Source organism: Neolamprologus brichardi, chromosome 5, assembly GCF_056152115.1.
Source record: "Neolamprologus brichardi isolate AB-2024 chromosome 5, ASM5615211v1, whole genome shotgun sequence".
Taxonomy (NCBI): domain Eukaryota; kingdom Metazoa; phylum Chordata; class Actinopteri; order Cichliformes; family Cichlidae; genus Neolamprologus; species Neolamprologus brichardi.
This window is the reverse complement of record NC_142108.1, coordinates 34,180,104-34,206,021: the sequence shown is the minus strand read 5'-3', so window position 1 is coordinate 34,206,021 and position 25,918 is coordinate 34,180,104. Positions and strand designations below refer to the sequence as shown.

The 25,918-nt window shown below is 43.6% G+C and overlaps 2 protein-coding genes across 5 annotated transcripts in view; both read left to right on the top strand.

The window, feature by feature from the left end:
• Window positions 1-9,164, top strand: part of si:dkey-49n23.1 (semaphorin-3D) — a 136,888-nt gene extending 127,724 nt beyond the window's left edge. The window contains exons 14-18 of the mRNA XM_087841128.1: window positions 2,464-2,505; window positions 2,957-3,114; window positions 5,061-5,125; window positions 6,418-6,575; window positions 7,071-9,164. Of these exons, the coding sequence (XP_087697254.1) occupies window positions 2,464-2,505; window positions 2,957-3,114; window positions 5,061-5,125; window positions 6,418-6,575; window positions 7,071-7,592 (945 nt within the window). The 3' untranslated portion in view covers window positions 7,593-9,164. The remainder of the gene's footprint in view (window positions 1-2,463; window positions 2,506-2,956; window positions 3,115-5,060; window positions 5,126-6,417; window positions 6,576-7,070) is intronic.
• An 812-nt stretch (window positions 9,165-9,976) lies between these two features.
• smpd4 (sphingomyelin phosphodiesterase 4) lies at window positions 9,977-24,821 on the top strand. 4 transcript variants are annotated; one of them, XM_087841123.1, is made up of 20 exons: window positions 9,977-10,068; window positions 10,419-10,507; window positions 10,616-10,702; window positions 11,734-11,870; window positions 12,165-12,240; window positions 12,421-12,529; window positions 13,418-13,470; window positions 13,562-13,713; window positions 13,835-13,967; window positions 15,429-15,500; window positions 18,660-18,749; window positions 19,930-20,084; window positions 20,320-20,410; window positions 20,501-20,598; window positions 22,419-22,582; window positions 22,899-23,104; window positions 23,195-23,425; window positions 23,529-23,660; window positions 23,751-23,879; window positions 24,202-24,821. In XM_087841123.1, exons 2-20 carry the CDS (start codon window positions 10,469-10,471, stop codon window positions 24,520-24,522), a joined length of 2,475 nt encoding a protein of 824 aa, XP_087697249.1. In that variant the 5' UTR covers window positions 9,977-10,068; window positions 10,419-10,468; the 3' UTR covers window positions 24,523-24,821. The 4 variants fall into 4 exon arrangements, with proteins under 4 accessions (XP_087697249.1, XP_087697248.1, XP_087697251.1 ...); XM_087841122.1 differs by having other exon boundaries at window positions 18,660-18,797; XM_087841125.1 differs by lacking the exon at window positions 18,660-18,749 and having other exon boundaries at window positions 15,429-15,494.
• The last annotated feature ends 1,097 nt before the right edge of the window (window positions 24,822-25,918 follow it).

Below are 25,918 nucleotides of genomic sequence, written 5' to 3'. Positions count from 1 at the left end.
CGAAGTTTATTTGTTCAAGTCCGTCACTTAAGTAGGTTTGGTTTGAGCATCGGGGTCTGGGCTTAATTTCCAGATGCTTGTAACAAATTTAGCTGGACCTGCAGTTCCTGCTCAGGTACAATTAATATTAAATAAGCTATAAAATGCATATAAAGGTTATCAAGATACAAGTACTGCTATGCTGCCCTCACCACACGTGACCATGTGAAGCTAGACAGCTAGCGAACAAAATAGACGAGATCTTCCACACAAGGCTTGCTTTTCTTGCTTTTAATGAAGATCCTTTAAAGCATAGGTGTCGAACTCTGGCCCGCGGGCCAAATTTGGCCCACAGCCTAATTACATTTGGCCCGCGAAGCCTACTGGTATTATACAGCTAATATTAGGGATGCAACAATACCAATTTTTTCAAACCGAGACTATACCGATACTTGGATCTGAGTACTTGCCGATACAGAGTACAAAAACCGATACTTCTACCACACACGCACACACACACACACACACACACACACACACACACAAATGCAATGAATTGGAAGACAGGTTTTATTTTATTCTCTGCCGATAAAAAATAAAATCGTAATAAAAATGACCACAAAAAAATTTCAAGTGAAAAATAAGCACTTCTGTTAAATTATTGCAGAGTCTCCACATTGTAATTTAACAAAATATCACTGAACTATTGGCACTGTCTCGAGCTTTCAGAATAATAAATAAACACTTCTGTTCATTTATTATATTTCATATCGCAGCTCGAGTATGCTGAGAAGACGATGCAATCCTATGTTTTCCACGACCGGCATTGGCTGGTCATCCAGCCAATGCCGGAGCGATAAAATGAGTCAGAGCCTCTGTTATTTTAACTGCTCGTGGATTTTCTCTTGACATTTTTCTTCGCTTTTCCAAAACCTGAGTTACAGTTGGCTATTCCACACTGCTGACATTTTGTTTAGCCTAGCTACAGCAGCCTCCAGTTTCTCTTTTTTATCTGGAGCTGCCAGTCTCACTCGCCTAACCCTGTGCCTGTTTAGCGCGGGATGTCCCCCTAGTGGCCAATCTAAAAAACTACAACAGAAATTACAAGCCACCCTCTGATTAATGAAATAAGTTGGTATCGGTTCATGGTATCGGTTAACTTTTACGAGTATGAGTACACACACATTTTACAGTATCGGCCCCGATACCAGTATCGGTATCGTCTCCGATACCAGTATCGGTATCGGTGCATCCCTAGCTAATATATATATTGTTTAGTACTAAGCTTTGCTTGTTCCATATTCAGTTTTTCAGCAAAACGTGTTTGAGTCCATAAGAAAAGATTCATTCTTATATCTGGAGGAAGATTTTGTTTTCCAATAAATATTAATGTTAGCCCGCAACTTTGTTCCAGTTTTGAATTTTGGCCCACTTTGTATTTGAGTTTGACACCCCTGCTTTAAAGCCTTATCCTCTCTCAAGGCTTCTCCTTGCTATTTCTTATTTGTAACTGAAATATACAGAAAGTGAAAATAAATTGCTAGCTAATACACATCTTAATGACAAACTTACTGATTAGCCTAGCTTAACACGTGCGTTACATTAGCATGCAGTTAACTCCAGGTAAACACATATAAAAGTTATTTCTGAACATATAAATACTCACAAAGACGAACGTTTCCCAAGGTACAAGCGTGTAGGGCACTCTTAGCGTGTACATGAACTCGTTCACTCTTTTAATACTGCCGAAGCACTTTTCCCGGCATTAACGGAGAAAATACGTCAAAGATATGCGAATGATAAGAGCGCTCCCTCGCTCCCATTTCCGCACATACAATACAAAGATCGCTTGTGATAACGATGACTCACTCTGAACAAATTTCGAACCCAGACATTTTAACTGTTTTTAGCATGAATTACTTATAATATTTCTTAACTTTGAACTTATTTATCACTTTGCTTATGTAACTTAATCAGACTATGCACTAACTACTGACTTTTGACCAAAAGGCATAACAACTGCCATTAAACGTGCGTATAGAGTCAAAGAATCATCAAAACTATGCTCACGAGTATCTGTCCACTATAACATCGATATATAAACGCTGTTTAAATATTTACATAATAAAAATAAATAAGAAATAGTGAACTGTGTTTTTTGTATATCATGTTGGCCAGTTTTAATCCACTGATTTACTGACTAATAATCTCATTTAAAAGTTTCTCTGCTGCCAGCTGCTCCAGCTGTTAAACGGCGTAAACGCTGCTCGTCTTTGCTTTCTCCCACATTTATTCACCAATAAGAATTTTTCTGAATTGTGCAACAGGAAACTCAAGCCCGATGAAGCCGGCACTGCAGTTATTCCTAAATCCTAAATTATTCCTCGTCTCATGAATAATTCTCACCTATCATGCTGCATCGATGAACGCCGCCGTCGTTATCTGTAACTTCTTATATTTATACTTCTCCTCTTGATCCCGCAGAGTCCCGCTCCCATCCTCAGCATGGAGCTTTCCACCAAGCGAGTAAGTCTCTCTGTTTCTCTCTGAAGTGTCGGACTTGGATTACTTATGTATTTCTGGAGCTTTCTTAACTTAAATAAGTCGTTATTTGGTTCATGTCACAGTGATGGTCCTGGTCAAACAGGAAATGTGAGTTTTTACATCTATCCAGACGATTCAGACCAAGATATCTAAAGTATTTAAATTTGATCTAAATATTAGATGTTGACTTTTCAGCTTTGAATAAATGATTCTTCTCTGTAGCATCTTTAAATCTTTATAGATTTCAGTGACACGAGTCCCGAAATCCTTAATTTAAAATACAAAACTGAGAGAAGCGTGAACATATATGAGGATTATGGGTGAAACAGGATGTTGAGCAACATTTTTAGAGTTGTGCAACAGATATGAGCCGTGAGGATGTACGGCCAGCCTACAGAAACGCTCTCCTCTTCCTCCCCCCTCTGCTCCGCAGCAACAGCTGTACGTGTCCAGCGAGCTCGGCGTGGCCCAGCTGGGGCTCCAGAGGTGCGAGTTATACGGGACCGGCTGTGCCGAGTGCTGCCTGGCCAGAGACCCCTACTGCTCCTGGGATGGACAGACCTGCTCCAGATACTTCGCCATGAGCCGGAGGTAACGAGGACGGAGAGGGAGGACGTTTATCAGCGAGTGTGAACACGCTGTAGGATTTACTGCGTTCAGTCCTGCTTATGTTGTTGTTCAAAAATAAGAGATGACGTTAACCCATGTGGCACATTTCAACAACATGATTTTTTTTCCATTTAAAACAGATAATTGTGCAAACATTGTAAACTTTTGAACACTACTGTAGCTTCATAAGAATCAGAGCAGACAAAGACGTCAGGCACCCAGTTAACTGATGGTTTAAAGTCTTTACGGCTCTTTGTGTGACAGAAAGCAGACCACAGGGACATTTCAGCGTATACACTCAGTCTGCGTTTTCACAGTTTAAGGCTGTGAATTATTCTGTGAGCTCCACGTGTTGCCACAATTAAACATCTAGAGTGTGATAAAAGACAAAAACTACATTATGAAGCCAAATATCACCTGGAGAGCCGATATCTCTGTGAAAAACAAGCTGACATGACTCGCATGCACCCCTGCAGACCACTGGGCCACGGAACCAGTGCAGGTGGGCCGTTGGTAACCAGTTCAAAATATAAAATAAAAGTTTAATGCACACACATCTTCCTGGGATACATCGCCATGGTAACTGAAGCTGCATTCACCCACAAGCATCTTGTTTAACTCGTGTGCACATGCTCTCATGGATGCATGAGGGACAGCTGGGGGTTTAGAGTCTTGTGTGGAAGAACCAGAGATTGAACCACCGACCTTCCAGTTAGTAGATGACTCTGTGTGCACATCCGCCCCCTAGTTTGATAAACCCTGTGCCGACTTATCGAGCTGACGACCACCTTCGAGTGACCTCTCATATGTGATTGGTCGTGCCGGGGGAGCGGGAAGATCGACCTGTGGACGGTGCTGATGGAGTTTTAGCTGTTAAAACTTTGCAGTGTGAGAACCAAACGTCTTCTGCCTTACAGTAAAAACATGCTCTGCTGTCCCTCTGATGGCCTTCAGGATAAAAAACAATGACACAATCTTGCTGATTTAAAACAAGAACACGATCTACGAGCCTTTTTTCACAGATATAAATGAAGTGGAAAAGGAAAACTCCTGCGTTTGCGCTGCTCCAGGAGGAAGTTGGCACCTCCAGTGAACCGCGCTATGATTGAAAGTGATTTTTGACCCTCGGTTCTGCAGATTGTTGCTAAAATAAACATTAACTCATTTCTTTTTTAATGACCATGAAGCAGTTCTGTCATGAATTTATAATAAGAAGGGCGATAAAAAGGTGAAATGGGCGGCGCAGCAGTGACATAGAGCTGAAATGACATCTGTATCAGCTGATCGTGCGCCTGCACAGCCAGGGAGATTTTAAGACTTGAGTACACGCTGCGCTCAAGTTTCCTCAAACATCTGAAGGAGACCTACAGAGAGAAGGATGCAGGAATTGTGATTTTGGAGTCGTGCAGATGAGTTAAAGCTAAAAAAGGGGAGGATGGGTGCGAGGGCTGGGGGGTAACGGGGAGGCCGAAGCAGAACGAGACGTGACAAAACTCTGAACAAACACTCTGTATTTTCACAGCCTGTTCTCGCTCCATGTTTCCTCATTCGTAATCGCAGTAGCTCCTTTTTCTGGCAGCAGAGGAGCTCAGCAACAACAGCGAGGGGGAGGATTTAATGCACTTATACGAGTTTATCTAAAGGCACGGCGTTATCGGCTGCTGCCGCTGTCAGCTGTGCTTTAACCGATGAGTCTGACGTCTGCTCACACACAAAGCTGCTTTTTAACATTTTCAGCATGAATTAAATCATCAGAGGACTGTGCAGCTTTTACAAAAACAAATAAATGTTGATATAAAGCATGAGAGAGGCTCAGTGCATCATCCATCGTCCATGTTTGAACCAAGCTCTGGCTGAAAGTCTTTATGTTCAATCGATTGCATGTTACTCACAGTATCCGTGTGTGTGTGTGTGTGTGTGTGTGTCAGGCGGGCGCGCAGACAGGATGTGAAGTATGGAGACCCCTGGAGTCAGTGTCCAGACACAGAGGACGGTAAGCATTTCCTCTGCTGATGTGATTAAACTGTTTAAAATCTTGTTCTCCTGACAGCTGTGACACAGCAGACATGTCCACACTTACATGTGTACATGTGCTGTACCAGTGGCAGAGTGTTAATGTCACTGTGGGGCAGGAACCTGTTTGCTGTGTGGGCCCATAATCGATCACATGACCTGATGCTCAGCTACTCTGTGAGTCTAATGTGACTCACTGAATATATCATGTGGGATTTCTGCTTCGTTATCAATGTTTGTTATTGATCGTTCCATATATTAAATGTGAGCCGCCTTTTTGACCCCTTTTAATGTGATTCACATCATTTCTTTCCAAACATATATCAGACACAGATACCCACGTGAACTTTTCAGGAAAGACACTAAAGTTCTGTTAAAAACTGCAAACAAATCGATTTTACACTCCAAATGTTTTTCCTGACAGATTTAGTCGCGTCTGTCAGGACTGACCCCTCGATTCACTCTGTGTGACACTCTGGAAGTTTCTTTAAGTTAGCCGATAAAAGTCAATTCTTACACGTGTGTGTGTGGATTTGATCTTAAAGTTCTCCCTTGATAACAGAGTCAGGAAGTATCACACCTCCTCAGCTCACTGATTCTCTTGCCCTCCCTCAGCTCCGCCTTCACATTGGACCTGTTATTGATTATGTTAATCAATGATTTTCATTAGAAACCAGACTGCTGCTGATCCTCCTTTAGAGTCAGAAACCATCAGACTGAGATGAATTCTGTACATGATCCTAAATAACTGTTTAGCTTGTATTAGAGAAAAACAGAAGTGGCAGTTTGTCTTTTCCTGAAACCTTTTTTTCTTTTTTGTGAACAGAAAATCCACTGAATCACTCAACTCACCTGAGAAGGAACATTTGTGTTTTTACTTCATATTTTAATTACTGGTATTAACTATCAGGAGCCGACAGCACTTTTTAAAAATGGTTACTTTGTATTTTTACAAAAAAGTGAAATTAAGGTAAAATGCCTGTTGTTACCATGGTGCTCTGAACACGAGCGTATGGCGCCCTCTAGTGGATGTATCGCATAACTGCGGCTTTCTCTGTTTTGTGGTCAAAAATAACGGAAAACTCTTTTTTTTTTACAGTTAAGGAAATCTTTCATTTACAGTTCTATGCAAAAAAAGTGATTTTTCCTGTATAATCTTTTATCACCTGTGCTGTCTCACATTCAAACGAACCTGACTACAAAATCACACCGTGTGCAGAGCTGTGAAAGCAAAAGAACAATGTCCTAAGGGTTTTCCTGTGTCTTTGTCAGATTCAGACTCTGTGGAGGTGAAGGTGGTGTACGGTGTTGAGGGAAACTCCACCTTCCTGGAGTGTGTTCCTCGCTCGTCCCAGGCGGAGCTCAGGTGGACGCTGCAGGTCTCAGACAGCCAGCAGCAGACTGTCGGTCACACACATGAAAGCAGAGAGGTGAGTTTCCTGCTCTCAGCTTTCACATTAAAAGCATTCAGGTTTTTACAGATGTTTACAGTAGAGTCTTCTTCCTCTCTCTGATGTGGCTCATTCACCAAAAACACTATCATGACTTTAGTCTCTGGATTTTCCCTCTAAACGTTCTCGTCCTCTGGTTTTATTTGTATATATTTTTAGTCCCGAACCTCCAAAGGACAAGACATTAACAGACGTTATTTTCTGGCTAAATCTGAGCAAACAGAAACAGTGTATCTCAGAAAGACTTTGTTTCTGCCTGACCAAGATTGGACGTCTAAAAGATGTTTAGAAAGAGGCCGTGTTGCATATAAACCCACCAGTGGGCTGTAAAAACAGCTCATCCGAACTGTCCCACTGTCATTAACTACCGTTGTTCCAAAATGCACTGCTGCACACGAGTGCACACAATATTCTGCTGCACCTCCTTGAATACAAAGATCAGCTCAGACTGAACTTTTGCCGTTCTTTCCTCAGCTCCCTCAGAGCGACGACGACCGCTCCTTCCACCTGAAGCGAGGCTTGCTCATTCAGCACCTGCAACAGGCCGACTCGGGCCTCTACACCTGCACCGGCCACGAGCACTCCTACGCCCAGGTCCTGGCTCGATACCGCATTCGCATTATCCCCAAGCACAGCCTCAACCCAGCTCGCTACATGCAGAGCCACAACCCCAACCTCCCGGGCCCAGTGATTCTGGGGAAAACCGGCCCGGCCGGAGGAGGAGGGATTTCTGGATTTCTGAGCCAGCCGGGCTCCCCTCACGCACCGCCTTCTCTGCCAGGACATGGGAACTCGTGGCTGCCTCAGCAGCTCCCTCTGAGGAGCTACAAAGACCTGCACAAGGTGGGAGGCAACAGTCTGACCGTGGATGAGTACTGCGAGCAACTTTGGTACCGCGAGAAGCGCCGGCAGCAGAAGCTGCGGGCGCTGAAGATGAAACAGGAGAGCAGGAAGGCTCGCGTGAGGAGGAACAACCCTCCCGAGGTTCCTCTCTAGTCACCTGGAGGATCAGAGACTGCCGAGGACAACAGATCCTGTACATGCAGAGGACACGCTGGGGTCAAGTCAAGAACGTTTGCTTCCTGAGCAAATAAAGCCGGCCAACAAAGTGACACTAATGATAATTTACCATTAAAAACTAATATTCCAGAAAAAGAGATTCGTTTGCCTTCATCCTGAACTCTTTAGTATTTAGAAAGACTTGGAAATGGAAATATAAGGATGTATGTAGAAAGATAGAAACCTGTATCTGTGTCTGAAGTCTTGTTTTGTAGCTCAAGTTCATGCTTTTATGAGCTGTCGCTGATAGTTCACAGTCAGATAAATCATTTGGTAGAAAAGTAGTCCAAGTAAGTGTAAGTTAGAGTTTGCAGCATTCTGTGACAGATGTACTGATAGATATGAGCTGCAATTAAAGGACAAGTTCCAGTTATTCACCTATAAACAAAACAAAGCAAGGTCTGATTTAAATTTGGATGATCTCCCCTTCAGGGTCATCTTTGTGTGCAGCTCTGGACTGATGGCATTGCTGCTGTTCTCAGGTCACCTCCTGGAAGTCTGTTTGAGCCTCTGTGCTGCACGCTGGAGCTTAGTCATCGTTCACTTTACTCACCAGGGCTTTTTCTCTCTGTGACTTTGCCCAGTTTTCTGAAAATGACATTTAAGTGAAACGGTCGTTTCGATTTGTTGCACTTTGACTGATTGATTGAAAAATAGCAGCAGTTCTGTAATCAGTCTGGAGCTGCATGAGAAGGCGAGCTTGGAGGGGAACTCTGATTTATTTCAGACATGCTTTTTCATTTTTATGTGGGTTTTTGCCCTGATGATAGCATTTAGTGGGCTTTCAGTGCAAAAGGTCCCTAAAACTGTTTCTTAATGCGTTTCCTTTTGCAAGTGAGGATCTATAAAAGCCTAAATTTCTGCCAGCTTTTCGAAGAAAACATGTTTCACACACCTCAGATTGACCCTTTTTATTATTTTCATGTCTCTGCTACGTGTTTAAATATTCAGACCTTTAACACAGCTCAGTGGCTGGCGTGCAGTTTGCATCCAAACTCAGGTTTGACTGACAGTTGGAGGGGGAAATGTTTCAGGATCTCAGACACACTGCAGACAGACGCAGCGTATTTATATGATCTAACTTGCTGACAGCAGACTCCAGTGTTTGCCCAGTTTACTGCTTCACATGTAACCCTGTTTATTAAAAACTATCGAGAGTTTTCAGCAGGTATCTATGTTTGTTCTGAGACGTAAGCTTCACACGTACCTGACGGATTAAAGGCCTCGATGGAAACGCACACATGAAATGGACCTCGCTTGAAACATTATGTATAGCTCTTTACGTCCATGTATATTAAAGAACTCTATTTTTCTAGTTTCCTTTCTGTATCCTGTAGAATTTACTGCATTTTGTAAGTTTATATAAACCTGTGTTTTCCTCATAAGCAAATTTCAAACTTTTTTACTTCACAGCTCTAATAAGCTTCGAGACCGTGTAATGTCATCGTCTTTACTGTATGTGAATAAGCCACAAATGATAACTCAGTGAAAATAAAACAAAGAGAAACATTTGTGCATTTTATTTTTTTTGTTCTGGAGTTTTTGGCTGAATTCTGGTTGAGCTGCACGGTGCTGGGCTCTAAGCACAGGTCTCCACACATCGCGCCCTCGTGTCCTCTTCTTGGAGTCTCATTCTGATAGTTTGAGCAGAATGATGCACATGCGTGCCCTGCTGGAGGTCGTTTTGTAGCCCTACTGGCACCGTTCAGCTCTCCTGCAGTGGACCCTGTCCTGGAATGTCAATCGAGGCTGTGCTGAGACATGCAGCAAGGCTGTAGGTAATTCATAGATTTTAAGTAATTGTTTGGCATGATATAGGCTTATTAGGTGATTATAGTGGTCATTTACTTGAATTTACTTGTAACCATACCATATATTAACAAAATAAAGATTACAGCTGGATAAATACCGAGGTATTATTTTAAATATTAGATTTTCGCCTAGACTGCCTCTGTAGTTCAAGTGAAACTACAAGTAACATGTTAAATAAAAGATTTATATTTTAAAGTGAAAACACGTAAATAAAAACGTTTTGTAGAATTTAAGTAAAAGAAAGTCAGACAAAGAAAAAAAACATTTTTTTTTTAAAGTACATGAACAATAGTCGAGTATTGGTTTTTTTATTATTATTATTAAAAGAAGAATAAAATAGATTGTTGTTGGCCGGATTTACCTCAGACATGCGCAGAAGGGACGGAAATGTTCCGTCTCTGAGGGAGAAATTGACACTGCAGTGCATCAATAATTCCAGCAGGTGGCAGTAATGTACGACAATACGATCATCAACCATCTGGAGTGAAGTAAAACACCAACGAAGAAGAGGAGAACCAGTGTAGTCGTATTTGAACTGCACTGATGGGAACGCGGTTTCTGGGGAAGTGGCTGTAGTTTTGAAAAATAATCGCGAGAAAAGGTGAGACGGTGCTGATTTGAAAGCGGAGAATGTGTTGTGTGATTGTGACGTGTGTTGTATTTAATTAAAAACCGATTTAACGACCATTACTCTTAGTTTAAGCTACTATTAGCTGTCTGTGCTAGCTCTATTAGCAGCCTTTGCTAGCCCGCTCGTGCTAACTTGATTGCTGCTTTTGATGGATTGTCCTCCTGCTGAGGATTCCTTCAATGGCAGACACTGCAGTCTCTTTAACAGTACGGTTAGCATCCACTTCTTTTAGTGATAAGCCAACAAAAGTTTCCCCGTTAAACGTGTTAAAACTGTTAAAGTTAGACTTCTGATTAAAGTTTGTGTTATTGCCACTGCAGCGGGATCCAGGTGGACTGTACAGTTGTAGAAAGAAACATCGGAGTCCTTAATGGCTAATCCAACGTTACAGCAGCCCAGTTTCCTGCTGGTGAGTCTCTGAGTCCTGCATCTCTGACCTGACTTAGTTATGAAGTCATTTAAAGGTAATAACTCCTCTCTGGTCATGAATATGTTGTGACATGTGATGTTGTTTCAGGCCAACCTGAAAGCCGATGCTACCACCAAACCTCTCCTGCAGCGATGCCAGGATCTGGTGAAGATCATAGATGAGTATCCTGCAAAGGTATTTAACCCTGGATTTATTTTATTTGCTGTGAAAACAGTCGGTAGAGTATCTGCTGGAACGTTTGCATGAACTCCCACATGAGAAATAGCTGCAAAGATATTTTCAGATCGGGAGATACAGTAAGGGAATTCCGTCATTCAGGCAGAGATCAGTTTAATGTTTCACATTCACCAAGTTTCATTTTGAGTGTCATGGATTCCTCCCAGAAGAAATTTGAACTTTGAACTGAACTCTGAAAGATGTGCACATAAATCCAAGATAACTGAATTGTTGGAATGCAGCCTGCTTTCAGATGCCACAGTGTGACTGCAAGGCCCCGTCTGTCACGGATCTAATAAGTTTTGGTAGGACACGACATTGGATGCGTGTAGCCTGCACAGTGAACCGGGACAGACGGCTGTTTGTTTGCATGCTACTTCCTCTCTGGTGTCGTGATATCAGGCAGAGCATTCATCATACAACTAAACGTCCCGTTGGCTTTTTGTTTTCTTCTTTCTTGGAGGCACAAACATTTTGTTGTACATCTGTTCTTTTGTGTCATTCTGGGCAGTCCCAACATTTTATGCTGCATTTTGGCTGGTAGTAAAAGAAGATCACATTATGATCTGGTTACCCTGAATGCAAGTTTGAGGCACTTGTGCTTTGGCCTCACTTTTCAGGCCACAAATCTATTTCTGTCATCAGTCACAGCCCAGGGTTGTTCAGTGTTTGCGAGCTTCAGACATTTGTGCCCCAGATCAGTGGAGACCATTGTTTCCTGAGGCATGTGGGGGTCTCTGTGGATAGCTGGGGTTCTGTTTGCAAGCAGCTGTGGGTGTTTTGCTGAGGGACACAAATGATGAGTGCAGCTTTGTTGTTCTCTGTTGGCTCCACTGTAGTCAGGACTTGCAGTGTCACAGTGAGATGGAGGCCTGAATATGATTATTTGTCTGGCAGGCAAACGTTAAAGTGTGTTTCTTATTATTGTGTGTGTGTGTGTGTGTGTGTGTGTGTGTGTGTGTGTGTGTGTGTGTGTTTCCTGCCTGTAGGAGCTGCACCTGATCTTTCCTTGGCTGGTGGAGAGTGTGTTTGGCAGCCTGGACGGTGTCATCGCTGGCTGGAACCTGCGATTCCTTCATTCACGGAGTAACGAGTACAACATTGTTTTGGACTTCCTAAATCCCAGGTAGCTTCATATCAGCTGAGTGGAATATCATGGAACCCTGCTGAGGTTTTTAATCTGTTAATAAGATTCAAAAATATTTAGTAAATTTGGCAGAAGGAGAAACTCGACCTACGAGGTCAGACGTGTTGAACTTCTCTGCTTTTATGACTTGTTTTTTGCCCCACTGACGAGCACGTCTAGTATATTTTTAGATGTCATGTAGCGCTTCCATTTTTATCTTTTTGTTTTCTAGAATGTCATGCACTCGTATTTTTTAAAATATTAAAATATTTTTTATTTCTCTCTTTTTTTCAGTGGTCCAATGATGAAACTTGTGTATAAACTTCAGGCGGAAGAGTACAAATATGAAATACCAATCAATTATCTCCCAGTAAGACTATTTGCCTCGTCACCTCTGGCTGTTGCAGTCAGACGTTTGAAGTTAAATGTTGTCATTTTATGTTGGAGTGACTGTTCAGACACACAGAGCTGCTGTAACCACGTCACTGGTCCTGTATGGATACTGCAAAATGTCTTTTGGGAGAGTTTGAGACTGTTTTAATTTTTCTAGGGTCCTGTGAAAGCCTGCATCCAGGAGGGAGTTCTCCCAGACTGCCCGCTGTTCCACAACAAGCTGCAGTTCCCTCTCTCTGGTCTCCTGACGCTGAACATCGCTTTCAGTATCCTTTGCGATGCAAACAGCAAAGTCTGAGGAGTTCTTGAGGATTTTATTTTATTTTTTTGAAATTCAAAAACATTTTATTATTATTATTATCATCATCCCACAGCAAACCATGCTGATTTAAAAAAAACAAAAACAAACCCTCAACAGCACTGTGGACGAACTAACCTCTAAAGCTTCCACTTTATGCTTCCAATTTATTGCACATTCTAGTTTTTGGAAAAGCAAATAACACGTTTTAGCTTCTTTAAGCCTGTCACACATCAGTTTATTTCATTCACAGTTTCACTGGCATTATTGAATATCAAAAATGCCAATTAAATTGAAAAGAATACTTTGCTAAGCTTGTTATTTTTAAGCTCCTTTGTGTTGCATTTACATTTGGTAATAACCGCTTTTAAATTGTCATCACATTTTTTTGTGTCTGTAGAAAAAAAAAAAGAATAATTTTAGATGTTTGGTACAGTCATAAATGCGTAAGCTTTAGAAGTGACCCAAAACTAGCTAAGCCATCATAAAATTAAATAATAGCATCTGAATTTACAAGTCTTCACAAAACAGTTTAAAACCTGTGATGCAAATGTTAGAAAAAGATGAAGGCGCTGGAGGTGAAGTTAGCTTTGAGACTGTGATTCAGAGTAAGACAGGTTGCCTGAGTGTTTGCCTGTTATTGTGACTATGAGCCATTATTTTATATCAGTTCTTGAGGATTGATGAAACAATCACTTGTAGAGCTGCTGATATTAGGACCAGGTCGCCTACATGTATCTGGTCTCTGATACATACTCTTCCAAACGTCTGAACCATAAATGTTTTCATTTTTGATTTCTTATGATTTCTTAATTAAAGAAGGAAAGAATTAAGGTTGTTCCTTAACCTTCTTCAGACCCATTTGAATTCTTCATGTTCAATTTTGCCTACTGTCTCATCTCACCAAAGGTGAGGTTGCCACTAACACATTATTCACTTTTATATTTTTTTTATTGAACCACCTGATCAAAAACTAATAAGCCCTTTGTTATGATTTCAGAACTACCCTCCAGGCCAGTACGGGAGCGCCACAGACAGCGCCTACTTTGTGCTGGTGGACACTTACCTGAAGTACTTCCTCCCCACTGAAGGAAGCGTTCCTCCTTCCCCTTTCTCCGACTCCAGAGGCTCTGTTTCTGCTCCTTCACCGAGGTACTAGTGACAAGACGAATCTTTAATGGCAGAAACATTTGAATGTTTAATACTGTGTAACACAAAAATCCTGCATTTCCTGAAAAGCTTTGAATTCAGACTCTTCCTGTGCCTTCAACAGATCGTCCAGCGTTTCTTTTGCCAGTTACGGCATCCATAGCCCCAGTCTCCTGAAGCATCACATATTCCATCAGCCCTCAGTGAACGCTGACCCCGCAGCCCAGGAAATCTGGAGATCTGAAACCCTGTTACAGGTAGGATGCAGATACAGCTCTGCCTTTGTTTGGACTGTGGACGTGGATATGACTGCTGTAACTGGTCTTTTTAGGTGTGATTAATCAGCTTATTTCTTGTGGAAGTTGCAGGAACCGTCCCAAGAAAATATAAATCATACTTGATTTCATTTTCTTCAATCTCCCCTTCAGGATCATCTTCAGCACCGCAGCTGTCTTTAGATCTCTCACTGCCAGTTCTGTTCTGTCCCACTGGCTCTGTGACGGGCTGTGGATCCTTCACTGTGTCAGAACAACCTGACTTTAAATCTGCAGAAGCTGTAGGGCTGCACGATTTTGCATAAAATGAGAATCACGATTTTTTTGGCTTAGAATTGAGATCACGATTCTCTCACGATTTTCTTTTCCAGTACAAATATTTATTGCATTTATTAACTGCACATCAACTTCGTAACAGTTGAGACTGAACATAAAAACAATAAATAAACATAAAAACAACAAATGTGTCACGTTTTGTCGTTGCTGCAAAATGTTGTACTGCTTGAAATTCCGTCTCCACCGTTGCTCGACACTGCGTGTATAGAGCAGGTAGTGCAACAACAGAAAAATAGTTGCGGGACGGCGCTGTGTAGCGTTTGTCTAGGGTGTTGATCATTTTCCTAAATCCCTCGTTTTGCACAGTGTTGATGGAGCCATATCTTTGGTCAGGTGATAAGTAACAGCCTCCGTAATTTCTTTGTGCCTGCGGGAGGTCGACGGGTATAGGGAAGCGCTGTATAAGGTTCCCGTTATTGATGTTTGGGTGGTTGACCGGGACGGATTTTCTCCTGTCACTTTCTCGTCATCCCTGACGTGCTCTCCGTTGTTTTTCCCTGCTAATTTTAGCAGCCGGCTTCTGTATCACGTGGTATAAGGCTCCGCCCTTGTCATTTGTTGAGCAGGAAGAGTGAGCGCTTGTTTTCATGCAGATTACGTCCCGGATCAAAATACGGTACAATCGTCGTCTTTTTTTTTTTTTTTTTTTTTTTAAATCGTTGTCATTTGGAAATGAGATCGCACATAAGTATGAATCGAGATCGCGATTTTCTAACGATTAATCGTGCAGCCCTACTCAGGGGTGTAGTAAATTTAATCCCAGTTTTCTCCTTCAGACTGCTCAGATTGTTACAGTAGACAGTCTCACCTTGGAGGTTCACGTGACGTCACGTGTCGGTTGTGGCCAACAGTGTCACTCTGCCTGCTTAAGTTTGAGTCGTGGTGAAATCAGAGACTGGTGTGAGTGGTCAGAACAGGACCACTGCCTCACAGAGGTGCAAGAAGATGATCTTCAGTGGAATTTGGCTAGATTTCAATCTTTAATTATGACTCGTACTACACTTACTGTTACAAACAAAACATTTGAACGGCAGTGAAGAGATTTAATACACACAAAAACAGAAATGACTAATTAATCCTCAAAATATGTGTTTTGATCTCCCTCAGATGTTTGTGGAGATCTGGCTCCATCACTACTCCTTGGAAATGTATCAGAAGCTGCAGTCTCCTCAGGTAAAGGTAAGATATGTACATTTCCTCCCACACACACACACCTGTCCACTTCGCACGGCTGATTGGCTGACCACAACCCCTCCTTCACACCCATGAGGTCCCGTGATTTGTAAAATACATAAATCATGTTGTTGTTGTTTTTATTATTATTAGTTAAGCATCTTCAGGCTCGTCTCTGCGTATTCACTCCTCAAGCAGCTGCTCTGCTTGAGGCATCAGTTTGTAGTTGAATACTTGCTGTAACCAGCCTCTTCGGTCTGAGCTTAGAGCTCCTGCATAAAGCGATTGGGGCATGTTCCTGGTAGTAGTGCTTTTGCTTCCTACCACATCCTTTGCATGCTGCATGTCCGTGTCAGCAAGCGTGTTGCTGGTATGTTCTCCATGTGTACGTACAACACAGCATAAAGTCACGGTGGAGTGGATCAATGTGTGCATAAATGTGTGTCTCAGTGCGACAGACGCTTATGCTGGTGTTTATTTCACCTGCACTATATACAGTGTGCATGACACTGTAGATATACAGCATGTGCTTCGACCCTCTCATCTATATTATTATTTATTACACGGTCAGCATGTTACCTACTTGAATATCCACCCAACTGCAGTTTCTTTGCAGCTGTGCTTTTGTCTGCAGTTACCTGAAAGTCAAAAGTGATGCACGTTAGCTAAGATAAGAGTTGCACGCTTAGTATTTTCACTATTGATTGATTCAACAATCAAACTACAAAAAACATTGAAGAAATTTTCATGTCTGTCCAGGATTTAAGGACAAAGCTAATATTCATCTATCAAATATTAGTAGCTGGTTGATTTGTTTGTTTGCAGTTGTACGCTCAATGGCCACTTCATTAAGTACAACTCCTGCTAGTATTGCGGTGGACTCTCGTTTGCTTTCTGAGCTTTCATAATCTTTGTAGCACAGATTGAGCAAAGTGCAGGAAACATTTAGAGATTCATGTTGACATGATACTCCAGGTCGGGGATGAGTTCCTGCCCCAAGTGGAGGAGTTCAAGTATTTCGGGGTCTTGTTCGCGAGTGATGGGAGAAGGGAGCCGGAGATCGACAGACGGATTGGGGCTGCGGCTGCAGTGATGCGGACGCTGCACCGGTCCGTCGTGGTGAAGAGGGAGCTGAGTGTAAAAGCGAAGCTCTCAGTTTACTGGTCGATCTACGTCCCTACCCTCACCTATGGCCACGAGCTGTGGGTAGTGACCGAAAGAACGAGATCGCGGATACAAGCGGCGGAAATGAGCTTCCTCCGAAGGGTGGCTGGCCTCTCCCTTAGAGATAGGGTGAGAAGTTCGGCCATCCGGGAGGGGCTCAGAGTAGAGCCGCTGCTGCTCCACATCGAAAGGAGCCAGCTGAGGTGGTTCGGGCATCTGACAAGGATGCCTCCTGGGCGCGGTGTTCCAGGCATGTCCCACCGGGAGGAGGCCCCGGGGCAGACCCAGGACACGCTGGAGAGATTATATCTCTCGGCTGGCCTGGGAACGCCTTGGTGTTCCCCCGGATAAGCTGGAGGAGGTGGCTGGGGAGAGGGAGGTCTGGGCCTCTCTGCTTAGGCTGCTGCCCCCGCAACCCGGCCTCGGATAAAGCGGATGAAGATGGATGGATGTTGACATGATAGCGTCACGCAGCTGCTGCAGATTTGTGATGATGTGAATCTGTTATTCCACCACATCCCAAAGGAGGCTGAGATGTGGAGGCTGTTAGAGTGCAGCAAACCCACGGTCATGTTGAGGAAACCAGTTTATCTGAGCTTTTGGTGATGGAGCGCTGTACTGGAGTGATACCCGGTGTGGTCTTCTGCATCAGGGTTCAACGTGTTCAGAGATGCTCTTCTGTCATCTTGGTTGTATTTAGTGGTTATAAGAACCGCCACTAACTGCATATTTTCTCTTCGTTAGATCCCAGCAATGGCTGTGTGGAGAAAATCTATTAGCCCGTCTGGGACCAGAATTACTTTCAATCCTGTTTCTTCCCCACCCTGATGTTCAGTTTGAACTTCAGCAGGTCATCTTGACCATCTCTATGTCCTTAAATACATGAAGTTGCTGCTATTTGATTGGTCGATTAGATATTTGCCTTAATGAGCAGCTGAACCTTCGGAGTACCTAATGAAGTGGCTGGTGGGTGTAGTTCAGCTGTAGATGATGCTCTGTTTACTGCTGCCTCTGTCAGTGCACCCCAGGGTGGCTGTGGCTACAGTGTAGCTGCCATCACCAGTGTGTGAGTGTGTGTGGATGACTGAATGTTGTGTAAAGCGTTTGGGGTCCTTAGGGACGAGTAAAGCGCTGTACAAATACAGGCCGTTTACCATGAGACTGCAGAGGAAAGGGTGGACTCACTGTGTGTGACATTCTGACCGTCCCGAAGAGTAAACATGATTTTAATTGTTGTCACCTGAACTTGTTAAACGCTGTGTGAGGTCACTGTGTCTGTTATATATAAGAGTGGAGTTAACCTGCAAGATTTTGGAGACGTGCTCATTTCCAGCACCACTTTTTCATCTTTGCATAATTCACAGTTCAGTCCGATCCAGTTTGATGCTAATAATTACTTTAATCTTACACAAACCCCAAAATCTTACAGTGTTGAGTTCCCTCTGTTTGTGTTGTTGAACAGTAGGAATGGGAATGATTTCAGTTTGGATCGGTGACGGTTTAAAAACACAAACTGGGATTTCCTGCTCGTTTTTTCACTCTTTCCTGGTTGATGGCAGCCAGCGATTTGGGGGTTTCAGATACATTTTCAGTATTAATGAACAAAGTGTTTTGGAGTGAAATGATTCCCGTCCCTACAGTCACGTAACTCGCGTCTGGTGTAGGAACGGCGTCTGCGTCGCCCCCAGCCGTTCATTTTGTTCCCAAAGTCACTTTGTTGTGTTTGTGTCTCCTCTCCTGTCTCCTGCTCTTTTTCTCCTCAATATTTCCGGCCAATTGTTTGTCTGGTTGCGCTCTCGCTCCTGTTTTTGCTGCCTCCTTTGCTCCTGTTCTCACGTGTAACTTCCTCCTGCCACCTTTTTCGTTCCCTGCCTCCTCTTCCTCACTTTTTTCCCCCTCTCCCCCTCTCTTCACTGTTGCTCCTCCACCTTTCGTCGTTGTCTTTCCTCTTCCTCATCTTCCTCTACCCCCCCTCCCCCCCTGGTGGTTACGGGTGAACAGCTGGCGCTGCTGCAGTACCGCCTCAGTATGTCCAGCATGCCGTGCCAACCCCACGCCCCACCAGGCTCTGGGACCCTCCACACCTACCAAGTACTTTTACCTTTTCATTCACCCCCGCCCCTCTGGGGCCTCCTGGAGGTAAACCTCAGTCACTCAAACTCACAGTCAAGGTTACTTCTCTGGTAACAACAACCAGACGATGTCATTCCAGTCAGCGGCCTGTAGATGGCGATGATAGCAGCGGCTGTTTAGCTTCATTCTGCAAGCTTGTTTAATAAAAAGCGCAGCTCTCTGTTCATTTAAGATAGAACTTAGCCATGCTTATTGACCTTCAGCTGATTATTAAAAACAGAGATTACCCACATTATACGGTAACAGCGTTTAACTCTTTGGCTGCTGTCGGTAAACCAGAGGATGATTGGCCTGTTTCCTTTGAGTCTGACTGTAAATTCTGAATTTTACAGAGAAGTATCCTTGAAAGAGAAAGTAATCCAGGAATGAAGCTTTGAAAATGAATCTTTGAGCAGATTTTACTGGTTTGGGTGTGGTTCTTGCTTTTTATTTTTTTTACAGGCATGCTTTTTACACTGTCTGCTGTGCTTTGTTGTTTATGTAGTGTTTCTCTCTATTGGCAGCATTAATCTTTTGAAAGCAAAGATACTACTACAATCAAATCAGAACTTCTTATTTTAAGAAATGATATTGATCATTTTTTATGACCAATCAGAAACATGTAAATATCATTACTTTCCTTGCTTTGCTTGTTTGTGTTTCCTGATGTCCAGACGAGGAAACATGCAGCTGGTTGATGAAGCAGCTTCGAGCACTGAGGTCCCACCTCTTAGTTTCTCACAGTTTTAATATATAAATTATTTTTTAATAAAACCAAAACGTTAGGGTCACTGAAGGGAAACGGTAAATAAATTAAGTGTTCAGGCGAAACATTTACAAGGAAAATATGCAAATTGCAAAGTGTGTTTTTTAAGTTCAGTGTCAGCGGAAGCTTTTCATCCGGTGTTTGTGATGTTAGCGATCACACTCAGATTAAATGCAGTACGGTATAACTTCCTTCATGGCGCTCCAGAGTCAGTCCACACCGTGTGAAAGCCGTCCGGCTCCTGAGTGTGGGACCTCTGTTCTCTCTGGTAATTGTTTGGCTGCTTGTGGATTGGGACGCATTGCGATGGCTGCTTTTTCCATCAATCCTGGCTGCGATTGGGCGTATTTGGCGTCATGTCCGAGCACTGTGTGTGACCGGTTCCCTCTGCAGGAGCCCTTTAGCCCGACGGAGGAGCACGTGCTGGTGGTGCGTCTCCTGGTGAAACACGTACACGCCTTCTCCAACAGCCTGAAGCCTGAGCAGCTGTCGTCCTCGCCCTCCGCCCACTCGCACACCCACACCAGCCCACTGGAAGAGTTTAAGAGGTCAGTTCCTGCACACACGCTGCTGTCAGACTTTGTGGAAGTAGAACAATTATTACTAAAATAAAATATTAAGCGAGTAAAGCAGATTTAATGGTTGAACTGTTGCTTTTAGATATGCATCATGTGTCAGCATGCAGTGGTAGCTTCTCTACAGCCCCGACTTTAAATAAAAGAACAAAAGCAGGAAGTGGCTCATTAAATGAAGGTTTTAGTTAACTTTGTGTTTCCCCCACAGGGTGGTGGTGCAGCGCTTTGTGCAGCAGAAGCTGTACCTGTTCCTGCAGCACTGCTTCGGTCACTGGCCTCTGGACGCGTCTTTCAGAGCGGTAGGTCTCTCACATCCTGACGTGATCATCGGTTGTTTTGCTCCATGAACACACAGTTTGCTGCTACGAGCGTATTTTGTCCGTGTTCAGGTGTTGGAGACGTGGCTGAGCTACATCCAGCCCTGGAGATACACCGGGGAGAAGCCAAACCCTCAGCCCGACCAAAACAGAACCGTGCCTGAGAAATGGTGAGCAGAGTGGACTCTGAAGTGCTCGTCCATAAAATCTTCATCTTGTTTTTCCTCCCTTTGTGTCGTTGAGCCAGCATTTTGTGTTTGTTATTATTTTATGTTCTGGAGTTTCTTGTGTCGTCAGTGTATACTTCCTGTTTTACTTTGAAGGTCTGTGTCTTGTCGTGTCTAATTAGGTTCAGCTGTGTTCCCCTTTGGTGTGTCGTTCCCTCATTACCATGTGTGTATTTATAGTGTGTGCCTCATCGCTCCGTCTGCATTTCATGGTGTTCTCTTCATTCGACCTGCGTCTCTCTGCTCTTCATCCTGCTTTATTATTTCAGGTCTCCTTACTAGTGTTCCCAGTTCAGGTCTTTAGTAGTTTCTTGTGCCTCATTTTTCTGTTTTCCGCTCACCTGCATCTAGCTGTTTCCTGCATATTGGGTCCTTTTACTACGATTATTTTGATAGTCGACTAGTCACCGATTATTTTTGCAATTAGTCGACTAATCAGATCATCGTCCATTGGACATAAAACGTACAGCTTATTGCACCAGCAGCATCTGCTCTTATATAACTATCATTAGCTTACAGCTTTAAGTGTTTAAGGTATGTGCTAACTAAAAATAAAGACAAGATGATCGTTTATTAAATTTTAATGAAATTTGCAGATTGTTTCGGTGAAGTTTAATAAACTCCTTGCTATCTAAAATATAACAGGACACCGGAGTAAATTCTCGAGCATCTCACACTTCTGATAATCAGCTGTCTGCTTGATGTTTATTCAGCTGTGTAAAAACTATAACTTTAATCTCAGCCAAACCGATTTACTCAGGAACAAATAAAATACTAAAAAAAAAAAAGCCAAACAATAACATTTTAAGTTATCTAAGTGACTTATATATCATGTTTAACCTGAGTAGCGAAAGACGGCGGTGGGTTTGAAAACGATTTGCGGGAGTCCGGTGTTCTCACGGCTCTAGTTAGCCTAGCCCCCGGCTAGCTATCGAGCTAGTGGGTAACAGACGTCTCCGAAAACGTCGGAGCGCTTTTGAAAATATGTGGTGTCTTGATAAACTGAGCAGATATTTGAGGTTTACACAGCTACATTCTCGCCTGAAAATATGTTAAATGTTTATTTTGTGACCCAGAAAGAATAATAAGAGTAATATTAAAACTAACTAGCTGCCGCCATTGTTGGAAACTGAGCTGGGCTGCGCTATGAATTCTGGGACACAGCTCCTTCTTCTTCTTCGGGGTTTAACGGCAGCTGGCATCCTTGTACATGCAGTGCTGCCATCTTCTGTTTCAGTCCGTTATTACACTCTTAAATCCTACTACTTATTCCTGCGTCTTTTGGGATCTTACAAAGCTTCAAACGACGCGTCGACTATTAAATCAGTCGTCGACTCCTACTGCTGCCCCAGCTGTGACACTTCGGCTTCAGATATAATCGGCAACTAGTGAATGAATATTTGAGGAGAGGGTCCATTCTATTAATTTGTAAATGAGGCTAAACAGATGCAGTAGTTTTCATTTTAATGTCCATTACCTTTCCACAGGCACAGGTTTGATAAATACTGTGAAACAAAGCTGGACAAGAGACAATTATTAGAGTATGTGTAAGTGCAGGTGGTTTGATTCTGCTAGATTTTAAATGAGACATATTTAATAAATAGATTTTTAATGAAACCTGATATTTTGGGCTTGTCGTTCTTTTTGCTGACTGAATCATAGCTCTGACTCGGACCCTCAGAAAGGTGAAAGTCTGGGGATTGTTGCTGTTTTTGGGTTCAGACTGATAGATGAGGTTCTGATGATAACTTTGTCTCCTGCAGGGAGTCCTTTGTTCATGAGAACCTGCTCATGTACACGAAGCTCTTCCAGGTGTTTTTGAACCGAGCAGTCAGGACCGATCTGGTGAACGCCAAAAATGCGCTGATGGTCTTCAGGGTGGCCAAAGTCTTCGCTCAGCCTAACCTGGCAGAAATGATCCAGAAAGGTGACGAGGGGCATCTGTTGGGCTCATTAGTATTGTTCAAAAATCTGCATATGAGCATCTGAACTTTTCATTTGCTCGTTAAGTGAAGTGTTAGTGTTTTTTTTCTCACGCTGGTTAAAAATAAAACCTTGATGACGTGGATCTGTTTGGACATCTTTTAGAAAATACGATTGGCATTTTTCATATTTCTTGACACTAATATAGAAATGAATCATTACTTGGTGAAAAGTTACCACCAATGATGATCACATGACTTAAGGCTCCACAGTGGCTTTGTCACTTTGTCCCACAAACACCTGGAATCGTCTCCCTGCAGGTGAGCAGTTGTTCCTGGAGCCCGAGCACGTCCTCCACCACCGGCAGCCCCGCGGCTACCTGACGCCAGGACAAGGAAGCAGCTACCTGTCGTCACGGCAGCGGGTGGTGACGGACATGGTGTTCAAGGTGAAGAGCCACGTCTACGGTTTGGAAGGACAGGACTGTCAGTACAAGCAGATGTTTGGCACGGAGCTCAGAGGGGCGGTAAGTTTACCTGCGTGGCTTTTTAAGTCGGCCTGAGGTACAGAAAACATCTGTGTTGCTCCGAGTTTTCACCTCCTGTCCATCCCGCAGGTCATGAAGCTAATCCAGATCATTGCACAAGCCAGACAGACGGCCAAGAGGATATCAGATCATTCGAGTGAGGTGGCGGCTAATAAATCGTTCCTGTCCTGGTTCGGACTCGGTGCATCTGATCTGAACAACGGCTTCCCCGGAGCCGAGCCAGAGGAGACCGGAGAATATCTGAAAAAGACCCACGAGTTCCTGGACAGAGCTTTGGAAAACCTGTGCCAGATATTTAAGGTCAGATTAGTCTGGATGTTTTTATTCACTCAGCACGTTCATTTAAGCCCGTCCTTTGTTTGAAGCTGGGCTTTGTAACAGGAGGGTTTTTGTTGTTTTGCAGCTAAACCAGGGGCAGCTGAATCAGCTCATATCAAACCTGGGCTCCTCGGAGGATGATGGCAACAGCAAACAGCTGCCAGACTGCGTGCAGAGTGAGAACGGGCTGATCCTGACTGACCTGGGCCGGAGGCAGGTCGGTATTTGATCCTAAAAGAGGAAGACGGGCGTTGGGGTTATGGACGGAGGAGAAATGACTAAAGCGATCGTGTGTGTTTTCCTGCAGATCATAAATGGACTGCGCAGGTTTGACCTTCACTATCAGGGAGACCCGGAGCTGCAGCCCATTAGGAGCTACGAGAACGCCCTGCTGGTCAGGCTCTTCTACAGGATCTCTTCTCTGATTAATGAGAGGGTGAGTGCTGTCTGTAGGCAGGCCTGCAAGGGCGTCGTAAACACGACTCAAGAAGGGGCTGTGAGTAGAAACAGTAGAAACAGTCAGGTGACGTGAGGATGGAGAGCAGCACAGTAACAAAGGACAAATGTAACCTTAGTTTCTCAGCTGTCTTCAAACAGCAGTTGCCGCCCTCACCAAATCATATTTTTAACAGTTTCAGTTCTTAAAAACACGAAGTACAGATTTGAAGCTCAGTAAACAGCTGCTTCACTGTTTGTGCTCAATTTCATATTTGACTGTGACGAATGAAACGCGTGTGTCTGTTGTTGCCTCCTCACAGTTTGGACGACACATGAATGCACTGTGCTCGCGTCCAGACTTCCTGGGCCGTCTGGGTCGTCACTACTTGACGAATCTCGAGTCCAGCACCAAACTAAAGCACAGCCCGATGTCGCGGCACATGTTGGGGAGGAGCCAGCGGCCGAAGCTGAGCCTTCGCCCGCTGGCCAGCTACAGGACCATCCTGCTGCTGCTTCTCTTCTACGTGTTTGGAGCCCTCCTGTCGCTCGGCCCTATCTCCAGCACCGTGCTGCTCCTCGCCGGCGGCTTCCTGTACGGACTTCTCATGACACTGTTTGCAGACAAACTGAAGACGCACTAAAGCTTTTGACACGTCTGGAAATAAATCGTTTTAATGTCTTGAAAGAAATCAGACTGTAGTCTGCGCACAGATGAGTACAGCGAGCACGGAGGGGGATCGGCAGCTCTTCAGTTTTTGTTTTTCATATGATTTGTGTCGTCCAGCCTTGTAAATAATTGGAGAACATCTCAGCTTTCCTTCTTGTTCTGTTCCTCCTCAACATCTGAGAACAGGTGGAGGCCAAAATATTCAAAGTGCTGATGGAATAAAGAGGAAGTTGAGTTTTTGTCCAGATGACTCATTAAACTGTTTGCACTCTTTTGTAGTTCTCGTTTCTTAACTGTCTGTGTGCATCACATCCACTCCTCCAATAACACCAGGCTACAAAAATAGAACCAGCTCCCCAATATTATATTTTACTGGGTCAAAGGTCTTTTATTTTATTTTATTTTTTTAAAATGGGCACATTTTACACTTAAAATCGTGCCGCAACGAACTAGCAGGCAGACAAAACCTTCAAACGATGAGTGAAATATACAAAGTGATGACACAAAGGCAACAAATGAAAAGTTACAGTAAGTTACAGTTACTGTATCTTCGCTGTGTTGTTTTTGTTACTGTTCTATCCACGTGCTGTCGAACGACGCCAGCTAAAGCGGTTTTTCATTGCAGGAGTCATGTGATCCCAGGTGTGTAAAGGATTCACTGGGTCAAATGTCACTAAAATTAATGTTTGGTTTTTTAAAATATGTATATATATATTTATATATACACAGCAAGAAGGTCCTGAGTTCAATTCCAACATCAGGCCGGGGTCTTTCTGTGTGGAGTTTGCATGTTCTCCCCGTGTTTGCGTGGGTTCCCTCCGGGTACTCCGGCTTCCTCCCACCGTCCAAAGACATGCAGCTTGTGGGGATAGGTTAATTGGATAATCCAAATTGTCATTAGGTGTGAAAGTGCGAGTGAATGTGAGTGTGAATGGTTGTCTGTCTCTGTGTGTTGGCCCTGCGACAGAGTGGCGACCTGTCCAGGGTGTACCCCGCCTCTCGCCCTATGACAGCTGGGATAGGCTCCAGCGCCCCCCGCAACCCTGAAAAGGATAAGCGGAAGCGAATGGATGGATGGATGGATATATTTATATGAAAGTGTGCTGTTCTTTACGGCGTTGTTTCAGTTCACTGGACTTTCATGGACTCTGGACCATTGCAGCACCTTGATTCTCTCCTTTTTCAGCCATTCTGTTGGAGATTTGCTGCTGTGCTCGGGATCATTGGCCTGTTGTTTGATCCAAATTGGGTCTGTCAGACAGATGGCCTCACATGTGACTCAGTCATCTAGTCGACCACAAAGTGTTCCTAAGGTGTTATGGTCCTGTGGCTGCAGAATAAGCCCAAATCAGCGCTTCTGGACTATGCTG